Consider the following 20,226-nt stretch of genomic DNA (forward strand, 5'->3'; position numbering starts at 1 on the left):
ATACCGCGAAAGTTGAGCCTACCATTCTTTGATAAGAAAGAAGCTGTGGAAGCTGCGTAAGGTGAATTCTGATATGTCTTCAGTTAAGTTGGTTTTTTGTATCGGCGAAAATTATTACGATGCCAGCAAAATTAGCATTGAAACTTATATTACATTAAGGTACCTAGAGTCATTATAAAGCGAAATTCAATGAAAAATCCCCTCACAGACGCCATTGACAAAAATGTCATCTTCCCTTTTTTTCTTCAAAATATGGCAGGACTAAGAATTTCAGTGAGCCTTCTTTTTTGTAGAAACTTTTTTTTATTGAAATTGTATTTACAATCGATTGTAACAAGAAAGCGACTGAATGTCGAATGAAAGTTGTTCCATAATTTGATGTAAGACTACACTGCAAATTACGGCAGTACAAACTGTATTGTTCGTAATTGATTTCGGTTTTTATTTTTAAAAAATGAAACGAAAATCCAATTTTTTTTTCTTCTCTTTATTAATTTATTCTGATTTCGTTATTTATTCTATTGCGTTGGAAGTTGTACTTTTAAGGATTTTTTTTTGTGGCTTTGTTACGATGAACAATTGGATGAGAATATTTTTGGTCTCGTTATTTTTCCGGTTGGTTCCATCGAATTATTATTATCGATTAAAGTATGAGATAGGAAGATTGTGAGTCAAATTACAAACATTTTTTTTGTCTCTTTTCTGTTGAAATAAAAATTGAGTTGAATGAACAAACTGACAAAACAATTTATTTGGTTAACAATTTTTAATTATTATTTTCTAAATTATTTATCGAAATTATTATTATTATTGAATGTAAGCAAAATTAAGTTTTTCTTTTCATTTCTTTTGTGGTTGAATTAGAATTACACAAACAAATAAACAAAAATTGTTTTCAAATTTAATATATCAGCAACAAAAATAATGTTCTTTAAATAAACGTTTTTACTTCATTTAAAGCAACAACAACAAAACTGTTTTTTTTTGTCTTCGATACAGACCTACAGCCACAGGTGATGAAGGTAGCCTGAAAGCTGGATCGCTACTCGAGGTATGTTGAAACTTAACCTGTTACAGACGGCAAGCATATGACTAGTGTTATTATCGGGTCTATTACTTCCATCGATCAAAGTATTTTTAATCTGTTGATAATTGTCAAAATTGTCAATCATGCATTTTACTATATAAACGAAATGCCTCGAGCTCGTCCATCTATTTCTATTATATGTGGCCATATATGGCAACTAGGCAAAGCACAAGTGCGCCTTTTGGATTTTGCGCCTTTTCAGAAATAAAATGTATGTACTATTGTATCGCTGGTCTAGATGATATTATGAAACGTAAAAGGCGCTAATTGTAATTTCTATATTTTGTCGTTGAAAAACGCGAAAATTTTCGCCTGCGGCGCTAATGAAGGAAATCGTTAAACCTTCAACGGAATACAGTTTCACCTTCGATTTCTGTCGAAAGAAATGAGTTTTCTTTAGTTGCTTGACGGGTCAGATTCTTTGACTGACTGTCTGAATTTCGATTTTGGTTACCTTAATTGGAAATGAAACTCATTGAACAATCCATTTTTATTCCATACAAAGAAACACCAAGAAATGTTTTTGCTGTTGTTGGTGAAACTTTGGGATTTTTAAACAGAAAGTTCGGTTGGTCGATTTTCACATGATTATGATTTAGCCTAAATACGACTAAAATAAAAAAAAACAGTCAAGAAGAATCGCCAAAGTAAAATCGCCAAAAAATTTTTCTTGACGATTCTTCAGACTTCGGCGTTTCTTCACACTTTGGCGATTTTTCTTGGTGTTTCCTGGTTTTTTGTTATTTTGTTAAATCACAAGAAAAATCGGCAATGCGAGAAGAAACGCCAAAAAATGTGAGGAACGACCAATTTTCCATTCTTGGCGTTTCTTCGTCGATTCTTCTTGGTGTCTCTTCGCACTCTGGGGTTTTTTCAGGTGATTCAGCAAATCAACAAAAGATGATAAAACTCCAAAAATCTCTAAAGTTTAAAGAAGCGTCTTCACATAAGAAACGTTATTTCGTAGAAGGATAAAATGGCTAGGATCTTACGAAGCGCGTTTATGTTACATTTTGTAAAAGGTTAAAATTACTATGATCTCGCGATGTGCCTTTATATTACATTTCGTAGAAGGATAAAATTGCTAGGATCACACTAAACGCTTACGTTTCGTAAATGGATAAAATTCGCTAAGGGGCCGTTCATAAATTACGTAACGCTAGAGGGGGGAGGGGGGGGTATGAGGCAAGCGTTACGGTTCTAACAAAATTGGGTCAAACTTGACCCTTTTAGCGTTACAGACCCGGGGGGGGGGGTCTGAAAAATGTTGATTTTTGCGTTACGTAATTTATGAACGGCCCCTAAAGTGTGATGAAACGTGAAGATATAAACAAATCATTTTTGTGTTTTTTCACACCTTGACGATTTTTTTTGCGTTTGGTGATTCCTCTTGTCGATTGACCATTTTTTACATCGCCAGAAAAAATCGCCAAATTGTGAAGAAACGCCAGAAAGACAAATTTTCTATTCGTGGCGTTTTTTCCCATTTCTTAGCTTTTCTTCCTTTTTCTGACGTTTCTTTACACTTTGTGGATTTTTCTTGGCAATTTCTTTTTTTGGCGATTCATCACAAGAATACTAAAAAATCAGGGAAATCGGTTAGCGTTTTTCACTTTTAATGTATTTGGTAATTTTCTAATAATTCTTATTTTAATCCTAAGCAAGTTTTCAATAGAATTTCAGCTTCGAACGGTTCATAAAAAAAAATCGCTCGCTCTGGTCGCGTAGTATACTTAACAATTTAGTACTTTTATCAATTCCAACTGTAGCATAACAAACTGTATCCGAAATAATGTATAGGATTTGTGCAAGTAACAGCTGAAAGAGAGCATATGCTTATATTCTTTCTAAATAATAAGTTTTCGTTTTTTGCGCCTTTCGACTCATCGCACAAGTGCGCCTTTTGGGAGCCAGTCCGGCCCTGCGGAAGAGTAAAATAAGCCAGACAGGAGAAGCGGTTCATTTTCGAAACGTCAAATAAGGGACCTAATACACTGTATGAAAATGAACTCAAATGAACACTGACCTAAATTGAACAGTTTTATTCCCAAAAAATATAGGGCTACTAGATTATTCAGGCCCATAGTCAAATCAGCACTTCTGCCTGGTTAACTTTACTCTGTCGTGCGATAACAGTTGAATAGCCGTATGTGACAGGTTAATCTAACAACAATCACCGTCGCTCGACAAAGTGATCGGACTAGCTACTAAATGCGGATGTAATTTAATTTTTAAATCAGCTGGTGTCTTTTTGCCACATAATTAACCTGTTACAGACAGCATATGATCGGTATTAATATCGGTTCTATTACTTCCATCGATCAAATTATTTTTAATCGATTAATTTCAAATCTGGTACTTCAATTTTTTTAACATGCATTTTACTATAGAAAGAACCATATTACACACAGCTTGTCATTATTTTTGTCGTCGTTATCGATAACAGATGATTCACGTAAATCCATGCTTAAACTCAGCTTAAAGACTCACTTTTTTGCTTGCAACTAAGACCGAATAAAATTATAACAAAATATTTTCTCATCTGCGATTTCGGAAGCCTCTGAGAATTACTCGAGTTATCGTGATCAAGACAGCATATAAATCTTTTGGGAACTATTTATATATTGTTAGACCAGAAACCCGTTGCGAATTACTCAAGTTACCCTGTTATTGAGAAATTTACAATTGCATTGGCTCTGTGCACATCTAGTATAGCCATGAAATTTGCATATGCGCGTTGTGTTTTGCATTATTTTCTCCAGACAATAGGCCATGAGAAAATTGCGATTTTTTGGCGGCTGGTCCAACGACAAAGTGAGAAAAGTGCAGTTTGAGTTTCACACTGTGAAAAGTGTTTCTCCAGTGAGGAGAAAATAGAACTTTTCTGATTCGAACTGTCACTGTTAGGAATTCCACGAGTGTTTCCACTGTTCAACCTGAAATGAATCTAGCAACCTCTGGAATTGAAAATGGTCAACGTAGACCTAGACGTGGCCTAAAATACGAGGTGCTTGTGTGAAATAGATTCAGAATAAACATGAACGTTAAACGGGGAACATGCCCTAATAGAAGTGTTTATTTCTCAGTAGAAAGGATTTAGCTTTCTGGCACTAATGAAGTGCGGGGAGAATATCCTTTCCAGTAGCTACAATTCTATTAGTAAATCCAGCTGGGCCGGCCTGAAAGAAGTATCGAAGCTTCATCAAAATTCGAATATGGAGACCGAGACAGGATGGTGCGGTTGCGAATTTGGAAAAGTTTGGATAAATCGAAAGAGAATTTTCGTCATACCTGAGAAGGCTAATGCATTAAGAGACCATTGGTGACGAAAGAAAGTTCGAGTCAACGAAAAGAAATGTTTGCATTACCAAGGAACGGCCATTCACCGAATATATTTATTTATCTACCTAGGTGAAATAATAGCAGTGAGAAAGTGCTATTATTTCGCCGTCGGTAGATAAAATAGCGTATTCACCTCTGTCCAAATGTTTATTTAGACACTTGGGGTTGTAAGTGTCTAAATAAACATGTGGACAGAGGTGAATAATCTACTATTATACTTTGAAAAATCGATTGCCAGACGGTTGGATCTAGCTGGAAAACCGATTGCTAGACGGTTGGATCTTGGATCTAGCTGGAAAACGTCAATGATTAAACGGGACTCGATGAAATCTGGCATTGGCAAGGAATCGTTTGGTGGAGTTAGCAACGAAAAGACGACCGGAATTTGGAAAAGTTTAAATCTGGCATTGACAAGTTCACATGGATTGGGAATTCCTCTGGAACGTCGTGGACGAGACGCATTAGTTTTTTGTATTGACATGGAAAGACCCAAATGGGAATTCTCTGTAAAGTCATTCACAGCGAATTGGTTCTTGTAACGACATGGAATGACCTGAAATTGTCTAAGATTGTCAATGGCCTTTAAAGTCAAAAATGTGGCATTGACAAGCTTATTTCGTATACAGTCCACAGTTGAATCGGTTGGTCCGCCGAAATAGTTGGAAGCCAAGTATGATTATGCAGGACAAGTTGTATCCTGGCATTCGTTGGCTAACGTGTATGGAGATCCGAAAATTGTCGATGGTATGTAATCCCAGAGCTCTCGCATTGATCATTCGAAAACTATAGATGGGAGTGGTAAGAATTTTACGGCATCCTCTTTAAATGAAAGTGGTCACTTTGTTTAAGTTTTCAAAAATGCGTGGCGTATCCAAGGCTGTATACTTTGGGGAGGTCACGCAGATGCCGATACGCGGGTTACACACCACGTTTCATACAAAAAATTCACCACGCCATACAAATTGAATTTTGGTGAATTTGTTTGAATGAAAAAGGTGTGTGTTCCCGCGTATTTAATAAAATAAAGATCTGCGTGACCTCCCCAAAGTATACAGCCTTGGGCGTATCGATATTCGCTATTCATGAAATTTTCTTCGGCAAACAAATAAATATTTTAGGCACTACACTATAGCGTTAGATATAGTTCAGGCAAATTGAATCTAAACGCATCAGCTCCGATGCATTGAACAGGTCTAAAAACAACAAAATCATTATACAGTAGTCACATCTACGTAATAATAATTCTGAATAATAAATTGGTGACTCACAACAGTTATATGACTGTTAACAGACGACAATGTGACTGCGGTTGAGGACCTATATTATTTAGTGAAATTTACCTGGTTCGTAATGGTATTTCACTGAAAACTTAGTGGAAACGAATGAGCTATTTCAGTTAACAACCAACCGTTTGCTACTGACTACTCAACGTTTATAATTTCAAGGATGCAATCCACCCGAATTCATAGGTTGATCGATCGAACGATTTCTTTCTTTCGTCGTATTGGCATTTGGCATGGAGAAGTCGGGCCTACAATGGGTCAACTAAGACTGAAGTTATTCTGTAGCATCTATTACCTGTTTTTTGTCATTTCATTATCGATTGGAGCAATTGCAGAGAAAACTGTTGATAAAATAATATTTTTAGCGGAGGCATCCATTATTATTGCAGTTTTGACAATTAAAATTTGGATGTTGATTTGGAATCAGAAGCAAATTATGCGTTTGCTTAATAGAATTTGCATCTTTTCAATTCGAAGTGACGAAAAATTCAAATTTTTCAATGACAAAGTGGAGAAATTCATCAAATTTGCGATTTTATTCGCATGTGCTACTGTCGTTGCTTCTGTGGGATGTTCAGTTTTCCCATTTTTTGGAAAAGAGAAGACATTTATTGTGGACATTGCGTTTCCTTTGGATTGGAAAAATAGTGAAATTAAGTTTTGGATGGCGTACATTTTCTTCGTTTCCGAAAATGTTCTCACGCTTTCGGCGCTGACATTTCCCGTTATAATTTGGTATCTATTGCTGCATTGTTCTTTAAGATATAAAATTCTTGCAATGGAAATAAGAAACATGGGACGAGTCACAGATGGCAGTGAAGTAAAAATATCTGTTAAAGAACAACAGGCCATTTTTTATCGGGACTTGGTGGCGTCGATTGAAGCTCACCTTCATTTGAGGGGGTGTGTTCAGTCAACTTCAAGCATGAGTTATATTCTAATCTGACAGTGTGCCATACAACACTGTAAAAAGTCATTTCAGCTGTCGACTATGATCACTTTTGCTTGAAGTGCATTGGTTCAGTTCATGAATGTCTATTCTGTCTGTTGACTGCTGTAATTTTGTATTTTTTTTTTAAGATTAATGGACGAACTCGAGTCATTTTTATCAAAACTGTTTTTATTACAATTCGCCACCAGTGGCCTCTGTATTTGCGGATCAATTTATTGTTTGGCATTTGTATGCATAGCTCCGAACCCTACAACTTTGAAGTCATTGACGCTTTTGATTAATTTCTAGGATATCAGTGACACCTTTGTGGAACGTATGGTGCACGTCTATACGTTGTTTTACAGCACTGCTGAATTGTTTATGATAACGTACTTCGGAAATGAGATTATGTTGTCAAGCAGTCGCCTATCATACAGTTTGTTTGAATCGGAATGGATCGGACAACCACAATCGACCATGAAATGCATAATCATTTTTGGTGAATATTTGAAGCAATCGCATGAGTTGCTAATCGGTAAATTGTATCCGTTGACTTTGGAAACATTTACTAGGGTAGGCAGGCACTGCTCTGTTGCTCTGTTGGTATAGTCAATGTAGCATTTTTATTGCAGATTCTAAATTCCTCTTACACCTTGTTCAACATTCTAAAAAATACAAAACAGTAAATATGCGGAGGTTCTGGTTGAGCATTTTGACGCATTTCGTGACACGAAACAGCTTAATATTTCTAGCAATCACAGATACGTAGAAGTAGTGAAAGAATGTACGATAATAAATAGCACCCAGAGAAACTGCACACACACCATATAATAGTCTATACAATAGATCATCTTCAAGATACGGTACTTTCAGACGTAACCTCACTTAAGTTTCGATAATGTTTCGTTCATTCATTCATTTGTATGAGATTTTTTTAACGTGGATGGCAATTCAACCGGTTTTGAAGATGATCTATAGTATTGACTCGTTTAGCACACCTAAACAAGGCTTATTTGTGTGAGTCACAAAATTAAAACCGATGGATCTCGCACTCTTCAAGATTTATAAGATTTATTAACCCCTCGGTTAAAACAAAACACAAAGCCGGAAAGGCCTGTAGTGTAGTAGGGTTTCATTAAATTCTAATTCTGTTGAAAAATAAATTGTTTGCTCAGAAACTATATTAACGCAATTTTATGTCGAATCGAAGTTTTGAAGGAATGTTAAACTTGCATCAAAACGAGTGAAACAAGTGACGGTGTTGTATACAAGATATAGTATTATGCGTGCTATATTTCTCCGGTTTAGGCGAGCACTACAACCTAATATTGGTTTTGGCCGCCTCCAGCAATCTTCTCCAATCGGACCTATTCCGCGCCAACGTTCTCCAGTCGCTCACTCTTAGTACTTTCAGATCAGACTCAAATGCATCTTTCCATCTCGCTCTCGGTCTTCCTGGTCTGCGGCTTCCATCGGGATTTGTATTTAGCAGTTTCTGTGGTACACGTTCCTCGTTCATTCTTTGTACATGACCGAGCCATCTTAATCGATTGATTTTGATGAATTTGACTATATCGGGCTCCTTGTCAAGCTGATACAGCTCATGGTTGTATCTACTTCTCCAGTTGCCGTTCACATTGACACCTCCAAAAATTGATCGAAGAATTCTCCTTTCAAAAACTAAAAGTGTCTGTTCGTCGTCATAAGTCATAATTCACGCACACGCTTCACTACCATGGCGTCATGACCCAAATATCATAAAAGAAGCCCGTTTGATCAGAATGGATCGACCCACTTCTGGCATGGCTTTGGAGAACACAATGAGTACAACTTTTGACTCACATTACATATATATATCATGTAAAAAATGAGCATAAAAAATTACAATTAACCTGTCACTTACGGCTATTCATCTATTATCAATAACGACGACAATAGTAGATTACATTGAATGCTGCGGAGGTAGTTCATTACATGAGGGATAAATTTTGTGACACTATTGAGCAGCACCCAATATACTGCCTATTCACTCGGAATATTGTTGTTACGAGTACATTTTTCCACCCAAGGACCTGACATCACCCACTCGTCAAAATGAACTTTTGGACAGAGTTATAAATTCTGAACAATAACTTTGGTGACACACAAGAGTTATATGACTGCATAATCATTTTTGGTGAATATTTGGGGCAATCGCATCAGATGTTAATCGGTAAATTGTATCCGTTAACTTTGGAAACATTTACTAGGGTACTAGGGAATTGCTAGCTGTACGTTGTATCGGTTTAGTCAATCTAGGATTTGCATTTCAGATTTTGAAATCGTGCAGAGGTTCTGGTTGAGCATTTTGATGCATTTCGTGACATGAAACAACTTAATATATCTCACAATCACAGATGCATAGAAGTAGTGAAAGAATGTACGAGAATAAATAGCCCCTATAGAAATTCAACACACACTCTACTCTTTTCAATATAGTATTGACTCGTTTTGCACACCTAAATCTGGGTTTTTTGAGCTCATTAAGTTACAACATAAAGCCGGAATGGCCTCACCGAATTTGGATTCTGCTGAAAGATAGATTGTTTGTTCAGAAACTATATTCACGCAATACTGTGTCGTATCGAAGTTTTAAAAGTATGTTAAACTTGTGTCAAAACGATTTACTACCATGGCGTCATGATCCTAACCTATGCCGAAATTTCAGACGTTCTACTGACTCATTTTATTCACAACACGACTAGACCTTACAAAGATGAGCATAAAAAATTACAATTATTCTGTTTCGTACAAATATGAGTGGGTGAGAAGTGAGACTCTTGGAAAAATTCTTATCCCCCGAGGAATTACAATCTCCAAAGCGGGCGCGACACAAGTCCTCTACTACAAAAAAGTACGATCATTACCTGGTGCGTGTATATCATAGTCATTACAACAACGTAAAATATGCCATACTAGCGCTTTGCTTTATTTTCTCTCCTCAATAAGCCATGAGAAAATTGTGTTTTCTTGGTGACTGGTAGAACGACATTTCTAGTTTCTATTTCCCTTTGGGGAGAAAATAGAATTTGTGAAGAGAAACGTCACAATAGGTTTGTTCCAAGGTCATACGAATTGTCAAATTTCATCCATAGAGACATAACCTCATCAACATTTGTATGTAAAGTAAACTCACGTAGGTTGTGTTGCTGTGGATGAAATCGTTGCCGTTCGGGTTTACAGTTATTTGGAACAAACCTATACAAAATGAACGCATGAAAAACTTTGTGTTCACTTCTAAGAGAAATAGGAAATTCCAACATCGCTCTTTCTTAATGGAATATCCCATTTTCTCTCCTCGGCAAGCAAATAACTATTTTAAGCTCTACACCATAGCGTTAGATATAGTTTAGGAAAAATTGAATCTAAACGCATTAGCTTTTTGAAATAGTTGCAAAAATATATTCCTTTCACAGACTTTGCGACTACTTAGGCTGCTCCCAGTCTTTCGCCTTCGAAAGCAAAAGTTGTTGCAAGAAAAATTTTCCTTTTAGGAATTTTACTTCTTTTCCAACTTCAGCTGGGTTCCGATGCATCGAACTTGGAACAGATCGAAAAACAAAAAAAAAATTATATTATACAGTAGTCGCATCTACGTAAGTAAACAGCCTCGATGAAGCGGGTAACAGTGGCAGAGACAAAAATATGCGACATGAGAAAATGCGACAAAGTGGATCTGTCGTAAAATTTGGATTTTTTTAGCGCAACATTTTTGAATGTTAATTTTCAAGAATTCGATTTAAATTGATTGAACACAAGAAATAATAAATATTTTCATAATTAATGCTCGCAACAGGTCAAACCTGTCAAGTCTAATTAAAATCATGTTGGGTTGAGGCTTTTAATTGATTGATCACAGGAATTTAATCAGAGAAAATCTCTTCACATAAACTGAATCAGAAAAAATCTCAGATCTAGAATCTAGTTGGAGTGCTTTCCTAGGTTCAAACCAATTTTAATGTTTATGAGAACGAGAACATTGGCCATGGAATTTTTCGTTTTTGAAAACATTGAACACCGATTTTATTATTTATGAGAACACTGTCACGGGTGGCACATTATTAATCAATTAATAAATCATTAATATAATAAAATCATAATTTTGCACACTTTTTCACACGCAAAACGAAAAATCATCACAATCAACCACATCAAAACAAAAAAATCTAATTTAGAATTTTCACAACTGTCACTTTTTCGTTGAACCACTTTGTCGCAAAATGACGCAACGACAAAACGACTCTGCCACTGTTACCCGCTTCATCGAGGCTGTTTACTAATACTTCTGAATAATTTGGTGACGCAACAGACGACAATGTGGCTGCGGTTGAGGATCTACATTATTTAGTGTAATTTACCTGAAACGATTGTAGTTTCATTTTGGTTCGCAAGGGTATTTCAGTACACAATCAACCGTTTGCTACTGAATACTCAACGTTTATCATTTCAAGGATGCATTCCACCCAGTCCACCCGAATTCATAGGTTGATCGATCGAACGATTTCTTTCTTTCGTCGTATTGGCATTTGGCATGGAGAAGTCACTCCTACAATGGGTCAACTAATACTGAAGTTATTCTATAGCATCTATCACATGTTTTTTTTCACGTCATTGTATGTTGGAGCGATTACAAGCGATACGACAGATGAAAGTATATTCTTAGCGGAAACAGCAATTGTTACTACAGTTTTAACTATAAAAATTTGGATGTTGATTTGGAAGCAGAGGAAAATTATGCGTTTGTTTAATCGAATTTGCATCTTTTCAATACGAAATGAAGAAGAATTCGAATTTTTCAATGAAAAAGTAGAGAATTTCATCAAATTTGTGATTATATTCGCATGTGCTGCGGTCTTTGCTTCTTTCGGAAATGCGATTTTCCCATTTATTGGAAAAGAGAAGACACTTATTGTAGACATTGCATTTCCATTGGATTACAAAAATAGCGAAATTGGGTTTTGGATGGCGTACATTTTCTTCGTTTCCGAAAATGTTCTCACTCTTTTGGCAATGACGTTATCCATTGTAATTTGGTATCTATTGCTGCATTGCTCTTTGAGATATAAAATTCTAGGAATGGAAATCAGAAACATGGGACGAGTCACAGATAACAGTAAAGTAAAAATATCTGTTAAAGAACAACAGGCCATTTTTTATCGGGACTTGGTGGCGTCGATTGAAGCTCACCTTCATTTGAGGGGGTGTGTTCAGTTCATGAATGTCTAATTCTATCTGTTGACTGCTGAAATTTTTTAAAATTATTTTTTTGAAGACTAATCGACGAACTCGAATCATTTTTATCGAAATTGTTTCTGCTAGAATTTGCTACCAGAGGCCTCTGCATCTGCGGTTCGATTTATTGCTTGGCGTTCGTACGATCAATACCCATTCCTGTAACTTTCAAGTCGTTAAATTTTGTGTATAATTTCCAGGATATTAGCGACAACTTTGTGGAGCGCATAGTTCACGTCTACACGTTTTTCTACAACACTGCTGAATTGTTTATGATAACGTACTTCGGGAATGAGATTATGTTGTCAAGCGGTCGCCTTACATACTGTTTGTTTGAATCGGAATGGATCGGACAACCACGTTCGACCACGAAATGCATAATCATTTTTGGTGAATATTTGAGGCAATCGGATGTGATGTTAATCGGTAAATTGTATCCGTTAACTTTGGAAACATTTACGAGGGTACTAGGGAATTGCTCGTTGTACGTTGTATCGGTTTAGTCAATCTAATATTTTCATTTCAGATTTTGAAATCGTCTTACAGCTTGTTCAACATTCTAAAAAATACTAAACAGTAAATATGCAGAGGCTCTGGTTAAGCGTTTTAATGCATTTCCTGACACGAAACAGCTCGATATATCTAGCAATCACAGATCCGAGAAGTAGTGAAAAAATGTACGAGAATAAATAGCACCCAGAGAAACTGGACACACACCATAGTCTATACAACAGATCATCTTCAAGATACGGTACTTTCCGGTACTTTCAGACGTAATCTCACTTAAGTTTTAATAATGTTTCGTTCATTCATTCATTTGTATGAGATTTTTTTTAACGTGGATGGCAATTCAAACGGTTTTGAAGATGATCTATAGTATTGACTCGTTTAGCACACCTATACAAGACTTTTTTGTATTTTTCCGAGCACTTATGAAGTTAAAACAAAACACAAAGCCGGAAAGGCCTATAGTGTAGTGGAGTCTCATCAAATTCCAATTCTATTGAAAAATAAATTATTCAGAAACAATATTAACGCAATACTGTGTCGTATCGAAGTTTTGAAGGAATGTTAAACTTGTATTGAAACACTTCACTACCCATCCCCTGCTTTCTGAATCTTCGTTCACTCCGTAAAAGATATGAATGTGTGTGTATACGCATCTAATTCAATGCTATCTCCACCATATGTACACTTTGAACTGATGACTTCCTGGAGAACTCTGTTTCGACGAGTAGGAAGAATAAAAGAATGGTTGTGGAATGTGGAATTAGTACTCATAAGGAAACAATTTCATCACCCTTGCACGAGCTAAGCAGCACGTTCGAGGGATTGAATGCCAGTTGGAGGTCCTCATATCATCCTCATATTCTTGATGGTCCTCTTATAGAAATCCAAGGACGTTATGTGAACGGAACGAACGGTATGGACAGTGGTGAGATTAGCATGAGTCTCATAAGAACATAAAGTTATAACAGATGAGACTCGAAGGACTAGTTGATCAGGTAATTAAATTCTCCTTGTGGCATTATATTGTGTCACATTGTATTGCGTTCTACCTCAACATTTTCCGAGCAATGAAAGTGCTCAGGTGGACGGTTCATCTCCCCGCTGCCGTGTAGTATGTAAGTCTACTGCACACCGAGTAGCGACCCAGCGCTTTCTTAGAAATAAGAATTGGGAGTGTAAGAGGGAAAACCAAGTGGTAATTCCATTGTCAGTGTTTTCACGTTCGTACTCTCTTAAATAAACATTTGGACAGAGGTGAATACGCTATTTTATCTACCGACGGCGAAATAATAGCACTTTTTCTGTTATTTCACCTAGGTAGATAAAAAATCATATATCTAAATGTGTGTGTGGCAGCTTCGTGTACAGACAGTAAAAAGAGACTGTTTTAATGTCAAAAGTAAAGGGTAAAAAGTAAAAGTACACATAACGTCAAAAGAAGCAAAGTTGACGTTTCCTTGTTAGTGGTGTGTGTGATATAGTTTTTCAATGAATTTCGGGTCCTAATTCCTTTGGGTAGTCTGCATCTATGTGTTCACCTCTGGGAGAAATAGGAAATTCCAACTCGAACGACCATCGCTCTTGATGGTATATCCTATTTTCTTCCTCGGCAAACAAATAGCTATTTTAGGCACTACACTACAGCGTTAAATATAGTTTAGGAAAATTTAATCTAAACGCATCAGCTGCGATACATCAAACAGGTCTAAAAGCAACAATAGTTATTTGCATCACTTGGATTGAAACCACGAAATTACAGTATACGTGTGAATTCGTATACCGAGAGAATAATTTTTGCATGAGTATGTATGTGTCGTCGAGACGAAGTCGAATGCAAAAATAATTCGCGTGGGATACGAATTCACATACATACTGTGATTGAGTGGTTTCAATCCTGTGATGCACAAAATTTTACACTCGTCACACCATGAAATACACAAACAACAAAACCAAATACAAAGCATTTTTATCACATTGTTAAACATCGCTCAAGGTTAAACTTAAATGTATAGAAGAAGTATAAGAATAAAGACGAAACCGAAAATACGCGATACAAAGACGAACGAGTCGATCGTTCTATGTGCATCACACTACTTGTTGATACGGAGAGTAAGCTCCGCCTTCGTATCAAATTTCTCTCTTTGACGAATAACATAAACAAACTCCACCATTAAGCAAAACATCGTCTGAATCCCTAGACCTGTTTGCAAGGTCTGCAGATAGAAAACTAAAAAAGAGTGGTTTCCGATAACTTTTGACGCGTGATATTCAGTGTTTTCATGGTTTGGCGAGTGTAAAAACATTATACAGTAGTCACATGTACGTAAGTACAAATAATTCTGAATAATAAATTTGTTGACACACAAGAGTTATATGACTGCAACAGACGACAATGTGACTGCGGTGAAGAATCTATATTATTTAATATAATTGACCTGAAACGATGGTAGTTTTTTTTTGGTTCGCAGTGGTATTTCACTGAAAACTTAGTGGAAACGAATGAACCAACCGTTTTCTACTGAATACTCATCGTTTATCATTTCAAGGATGCATTCCACCCGAATTCATACAGTGATCGATCGAACTATTTCTTTCTTTCGTCGTATTGGCATTTGGCATGGAGAGGTCAGGCCTACAATGAATCAACTTAGACTGAAGTTATTCTATAGCATCTATCACACGTTTTTTTGCACGTCATTGTATGTTGGAGCGATTACAAATGAATCCGCAGATGAGAGTATATTCTTAGCGGAAGCAGCAATTATTGTTGCAGTTTTCACAATTAAAATTTGGATGTTGATTTGGAAGCAAAAGCAAATTATGCGTTTGCTTAATAGAATTTGTGTCTTTTCAATTCGAAATGGCGAAGAATTCGAGTTTTTCAATGACAAAGTGGAGAAATTCATTAAATTTGTGAAATTATTCGCATGTGCTACCGTCATTGCTTCTTTGGGATGTTCAGTTTTCCCATTTTTTGTAAATGAAAAGTTATTTATTGTGGACATTGCGTTTCCGTTGGATTGGAAAGATAGCGAAATTGGGTTTTGGATGGCGTACATTTTCTTCGTTTCCGAAATTGTTCTCACTCTTTTGGCGCTGACGTTTTCCGTTATAATTTGGTATTTACTGCTGCATTGTTCTTTGAGATATAAAATTCTAGGAATGGAAATCAGAAACATGGGACGAACCACAGATCCCAGTAAAGAAGAAATATCTGCTAAAGAACAACAAGCCATTTTTTATCAGGACTTGGTGGCGTTGATCGAAGCTCATCTTCATTTAAGGGGGTGTGTTCAGTTCAAGAATAACTTTATCTGTACTTTATTTGACTGCTGAATTTTTTTAAAATTATTTTTTTTGAAGATTAATCGACGAACTCGAAGCATTTTTATCAAAATTGTTTCTGCTAGAATTTGCTACCAGTGGCCTCTGCATTTGCGGCTCGATTTATTGCTTGGCATTTGTACGATCAATACCCATTCCTGTAACTTTCAAGTCGTTAAAATTTTCGATCGATTTCCAGGATATTAGCGACAATTTTGTGGAACGTATAGTTCACGTCTACACGTTTTTCTACCACACTGCTGAATTGTTTATGATAACGTACTTCGGGAATGAAATTTTGGTGAAAAGTAGTCGTCTCAGCTACAGTTTGTTTGAAGTTGATTGGGTCGACCAACCACGTTCGACCACGAAATGCATAATCATTTTTGGTGAATATTTGAGGCAATCGCATCAGTTGTTAATCGGTAGATTGTATCCGTTAACTTTGGAAACATTTACTAGGGTACTAGGGAATTGCTCGTTGTGCGTTGTATCGGTTTAGTCAATCTAGGATTTGCATTTCAGATTTTGAAATCGTCTTACAGCTTGTTCAACATTCTAAAAAATACTAAACAGTAAATATATAGAGGTTCTGGTTGAGCGTTTTAACGCATTTCCTGACACGAAACAGCTCAATGTATCTAGCAATCACAGATCCGCAGAAGTAGTGAAGAATGTACGAGAATAAATAGCACCCAGAGAAACTGCACACACACCCCAGTATATACAATTGACTCGTTTAGGTTTAGCACACTTAAACAAGACTTATTTGTGTTTTTTCAAGCACTCATGAAGTTAAAACAAAAAATAAAGCCGGAAAGGCCTGTAGTGTAGTGGAGTCTAATCAAATTCAAATTCTGTTGAAAAATAAATTGTTTGTTCGAAACTATACTGTGTCGTATCGAAGTTTTTTAATTTTACGCCGCAATAGTCCAAGAAAAAACACCTACATGATCCTTAGCCCTGCCGCAATTTCAGATGTTCTACCAATACTCTCTCTAGCAACCAAACTACTGTTATTACGGTGGTGAAAGAGAGAGAGAGAGAGTGTGTTGGTTCTACTGACTCACTTTATTCAGGACACCAAGAATCCGAAGTAAAGATTGGAATGGGTCAACCGGGTTCACCATAAAAAAATACAATTAATCTGTTTCGTACAAAAGCACGAGTCAATAATCAGCGTTTACATGATAGTGTAGTCGATAACGCAATTTTCAGTACAAACGTTTACAAGAGTTTTCTGCTTAGATTTCACCCAAAAATACTTCTAAAAGTATTCTAACAAGAAGAGAGGAAGCTATAGCAAAAATGCAAATTTCTCTTCTTACTAGGACACAATTGGAACTTTTTTGGATGAGATATAAGCAGAAGACTCTTGTAAACGTTTTGCGTTATCGACTAGACTATGAGCAAAAAATCTAGGTGAGAAGGAGGACTCTTAGGAAACTCTTAGGTATCTATTCCCAGTGAATTATAATCATCGGCAAATACCATTCCCCATTAATGACCGTTCGGAAACAATTACTGCGTCAAATAAATCCCGAGGAATTAAGATCAACAAAGCGGGCATGACGCAAGTCCTCTAGTAACAAAATGGGAAATTATTACCTGGCGCGTGTGCCATATATCACAATCGCATAACCCACTCCAAATGAACTTTTGAACAGAGGTGCATAATACATATTTTCAATAATAAATTTGGTGACACACAAGAGTTAAATGACTGCAACAGACGACAATGTGACTGCGGTTGAGGATCTATATTATTTAGTGTAATTGACGTGAAACGATGGTAGTTCTTTTTGGGTTCGCAATGTTATTTCACTAAAAACTTAGTGGAAACGAGTAAAGTATAGTTTCCACTTAAAAAGAGCACTCCGTTTAGTCTCCGTTTACATGACAGATGTAAAATAGAACAAAAGAACTGTCACGCAAACGGAGTGGAAATTGAATTTATTTCAATTTTTTTACTCCGTTTACGTGACAGTTCCTTTGTTATATTTTACAACTGTCATGTAAACGGAGGCTAAACGGAGTGCTCTTTTTAAGTGGAAACTATACTTAAGTCATTTCAGTACGCAATCAACCGTTTGCAACTGAATACTCATCGTTTGTCATTTCAAGGATGCATTCCACCCGAATTCATACGGTGATCGATCGAACTATTTCTTTCTTTCGTCGTATTGGCATTTGGCATGAAGAAGTCGGGCCTCTAATGGGTCAACTAAGACTGAAGTTATTCTATAGTATCTATTACTTGTTTTTTGTCATTTCATTATCGATTGGATCAATTACAAGCGAAACCGCAGATGAAAGTATATTCTTAGCGGAAGCAGCAATTATTATTGCAGTTTTCACAATTAAAATTTGGATGTTGATTTGGAAGCAGAAGCAAATTATGCGTTTGCTTAATAGAATTTGTGTCTTTTCAATTCGAAATGATCAAGAATACGTATTTTTCAATGAAAAAGTGGAAAAATTCATTAAGTTTGTGACAGTATTCTCATGTGTTACTGTCGTTGTTTCTGTGGGAAATACGATTTTCCCATTTTTCGGAAATGGAAAGTTACTTCTTTTGGACATTGCGTTTCCTCTGGATTGGAAAAATAGTGAAATTGGGTTTTGGATGGCGTACATTTTCTTCTTTTCCGAAAATGTTCTATCGTTTCTGCCGTTTGCGTTTTCTGTTATAATTTGGTATCTATTGCTGCATTGCTCTTTGAGATATAAAATTCTAGGAATGGAAATTGGAAACATGGGACGAAGAACAGATGGCAGTAAAGTAAACATATCTGTTAAAGAACAACAGGCCATTTTTTATCAGGACTTGGTGGCGTCGATTGAAGCTCACCTTCATTTGAGGGGGTGTGTTCTGTTCATGAATGTCTAATTCTATCTGTTGACTGCTGATTTTTTTTTTTTAGGTTAATCGACGAACTGGAATCATTTTTATCAAAATTGTTTCTGCTAGAATTTGCTACCAGTGGCCTCTGCATTTGCGGCTCGATTTATTGCTTAGCGTTCGTACGATCAACATCGATTCCTGCAACATTCAAGTCGTTAAAATTTTCGATCGATTTTCAGGATATCAGCGACCATTTTGTGGAACGCGTTGTTCATATCTATATGTTTTTCTATCACACTGCTGAATTGTTTATGATAACGTACTTCGGGAATGAGATTTTGGTGACAAGTGGTCGTCTCAGCTTCAGTTTGTTTGAAGCTGATTGGGTCGACCAACCACCTTCGACCACGAAATGCATAATCATTTTTGGTGAATATTTGAGGCAATCGCATCAGTTGTTAATCGGTAGATTGTATCCGTTAACTTTGGAAACATTTACTAGGGTACGGACTTGCTCGTTGTGCGTTGTATCGGTTTAGTCAATCTAGGATTTGCATTTCAGATTTTGAAATCGTCTTACAGCTTGTTCAACATTCTAAAAAATACTAAACAGTAAATATACAGAGGTTCTGGTTGAGCGTTATAACGCATTTCCTGACACGAAACAGCTCAATGTATCTAGTAATCACAGATCCGCAGAAGTAGTGAAAGAATGTACGAGAATAAGTAGCACCCAGAGAAACTGCGCACACACCCTAGTATATACAATAGTATTGACTCGTTTAGCACACCTAATCACACCCATCAAATGTGAATTCTTGTGAAAAGTAAATTGTTCAGAAATTAGATATATTCATGCTGTTGGATACGTACACACACATGTGTATCTAGTATCAAATGAATTAAACAATGCATCGTATATCACATGAATTTAGTCAAAAATTATCTCGCGATAGAGAAACATGTAACTGAACTTATGTAATCAAACACCGAGTCATTAAATGTATTTATATGTTAGAAAGCAATTGAATTTTAATTACTTTACGTACACAACACACGCAATCGAAGTTTTGAAGGAATGTTAAACTTCAAGTTACTTGCGTCAAAACGCTACACTACCATGGCATCATGATCCTTAGCTCTGCCCCAATTTCAGATGTTCCACTGACTGACTTTATTCACCTAGACTAGACCTTACAAAGAAGTGGAAATAAGGATCCGAATGGGTCGACCGAGTTCTGGCATGGAGTTTCAGAACACAATAAGTATACTGGGCCTATGTTAATTAAAAAATTAATTTGTTTCGTACAAAAACACGAGTCAATAATCAGTGTTTTTCGTGTGCTAAAAATTTAGGTGAAAAGTCGGAGTCTTCGCAAACACTTAGATATCTCTTCCCAGTTAATTATAATCATTGGAAAATACAATTCCCAAGTAATGACCATTCGAGAAACAATTGTTGCGTGAATCAAATGAATTACAGAGGAATTACGAATTACAAAGCGGGCGTGACGCAAGTCCTCTACTGCAAAGTTTACAATTTTTTGAGGGACTAAGTAATATATTTACAGCAACGTTTTGACTTGCGGAGGACATAGCGATTTCATATAAACAAACTCACCTCTCATGAAAG

The 20,226-nt window shown here is 36.4% G+C and overlaps 4 protein-coding genes across 4 annotated transcripts; all 4 read left to right on the top strand.

The window, feature by feature from the left end:
* Positions 1-5,875: 5,875 nt before the first annotated feature.
* LOC119076853 (putative odorant receptor 71a) lies at positions 5,876-7,329 on the top strand. The gene is made up of 4 exons (XM_037183856.1): positions 5,876-6,615; positions 6,793-6,892; positions 6,953-7,216; positions 7,276-7,329. The coding sequence occupies exons 1-4, from the start codon at positions 5,876-5,878 to the stop codon at positions 7,327-7,329; spliced, it is 1,158 nt and encodes a 385-aa protein (XP_037039751.1).
* Positions 7,330-11,134: 3,805 nt separating this feature from the next.
* LOC119076851 (putative odorant receptor 71a) lies at positions 11,135-12,494 on the top strand. The gene is made up of 4 exons (XM_037183854.1): positions 11,135-11,883; positions 11,955-12,054; positions 12,115-12,378; positions 12,441-12,494. Exons 1-4 carry the CDS (start codon positions 11,135-11,137, stop codon positions 12,492-12,494), a joined length of 1,167 nt encoding a protein of 388 aa, XP_037039749.1.
* A 2,477-nt stretch (positions 12,495-14,971) lies between these two features.
* On the top strand, positions 14,972-16,327 carry LOC119076852 (putative odorant receptor 71a). The gene is made up of 4 exons (XM_037183855.1): positions 14,972-15,711; positions 15,788-15,887; positions 15,948-16,211; positions 16,274-16,327. The coding sequence occupies exons 1-4, from the start codon at positions 14,972-14,974 to the stop codon at positions 16,325-16,327; spliced, it is 1,158 nt and encodes a 385-aa protein (XP_037039750.1).
* Positions 16,328-17,873: 1,546 nt separating this feature from the next.
* LOC119076845 (putative odorant receptor 71a) lies at positions 17,874-19,209 on the top strand. The gene is made up of 4 exons (XM_037183849.1): positions 17,874-18,613; positions 18,673-18,772; positions 18,833-19,096; positions 19,156-19,209. The coding sequence occupies exons 1-4, from the start codon at positions 17,874-17,876 to the stop codon at positions 19,207-19,209; spliced, it is 1,158 nt and encodes a 385-aa protein (XP_037039744.1).
* Positions 19,210-20,226: the final 1,017 nt, after the last annotated feature.

This window comes from Bradysia coprophila, unplaced genomic scaffold, assembly GCF_014529535.1.
Source record: "Bradysia coprophila strain Holo2 unplaced genomic scaffold, BU_Bcop_v1 contig_232, whole genome shotgun sequence".
Classification (NCBI taxonomy): Eukaryota; Metazoa; Arthropoda; class Insecta; order Diptera; family Sciaridae; genus Bradysia; species Bradysia coprophila.

Excerpts from the sequence above, each read along its gene's own strand:
- LOC119076853 (XM_037183856.1), top strand. The coding sequence starts at position 5,876 with ATGCAATCCACCCGAATTCATAGGTTGATCGATCGAACGATTTCTTTC. Across the intron at positions 6,616-6,792 it reads GCTCACCTTCATTTGAGGGG|ATTAATGGACGAACTCGAGT; the intron begins GTGTGTTCAGTC and ends TTTTTTTTTAAG. Across the intron at positions 7,217-7,275 it reads CTTTGGAAACATTTACTAGG|ATTCTAAATTCCTCTTACAC; the intron begins GTAGGCAGGCAC and ends TTTTTATTGCAG.
- LOC119076851 (XM_037183854.1), top strand. The coding sequence starts at position 11,135 with ATGCATTCCACCCAGTCCACCCGAATTCATAGGTTGATCGATCGAACG. Across the intron at positions 11,884-11,954 it reads GCTCACCTTCATTTGAGGGG|ACTAATCGACGAACTCGAAT; the intron begins GTGTGTTCAGTT and ends ATTTTTTTGAAG. Across the intron at positions 12,379-12,440 it reads CTTTGGAAACATTTACGAGG|ATTTTGAAATCGTCTTACAG; the intron begins GTACTAGGGAAT and ends TTTTCATTTCAG.
- LOC119076852 (XM_037183855.1), top strand. The coding sequence starts at position 14,972 with ATGCATTCCACCCGAATTCATACAGTGATCGATCGAACTATTTCTTTC. Across the intron at positions 15,712-15,787 it reads GCTCATCTTCATTTAAGGGG|ATTAATCGACGAACTCGAAG; the intron begins GTGTGTTCAGTT and ends TTTTTTTTGAAG. Across the intron at positions 15,888-15,947 it reads CGATTTATTGCTTGGCATTT|GATATTAGCGACAATTTTGT; the intron begins GTACGATCAATA and ends ATCGATTTCCAG.
- LOC119076845 (XM_037183849.1), top strand. The coding sequence starts at position 17,874 with ATGCATTCCACCCGAATTCATACGGTGATCGATCGAACTATTTCTTTC. Across the intron at positions 18,773-18,832 it reads CGATTTATTGCTTAGCGTTC|GATATCAGCGACCATTTTGT; the intron begins GTACGATCAACA and ends ATCGATTTTCAG. Across the intron at positions 19,097-19,155 it reads CTTTGGAAACATTTACTAGG|ATTTTGAAATCGTCTTACAG; the intron begins GTACGGACTTGC and ends TTTGCATTTCAG.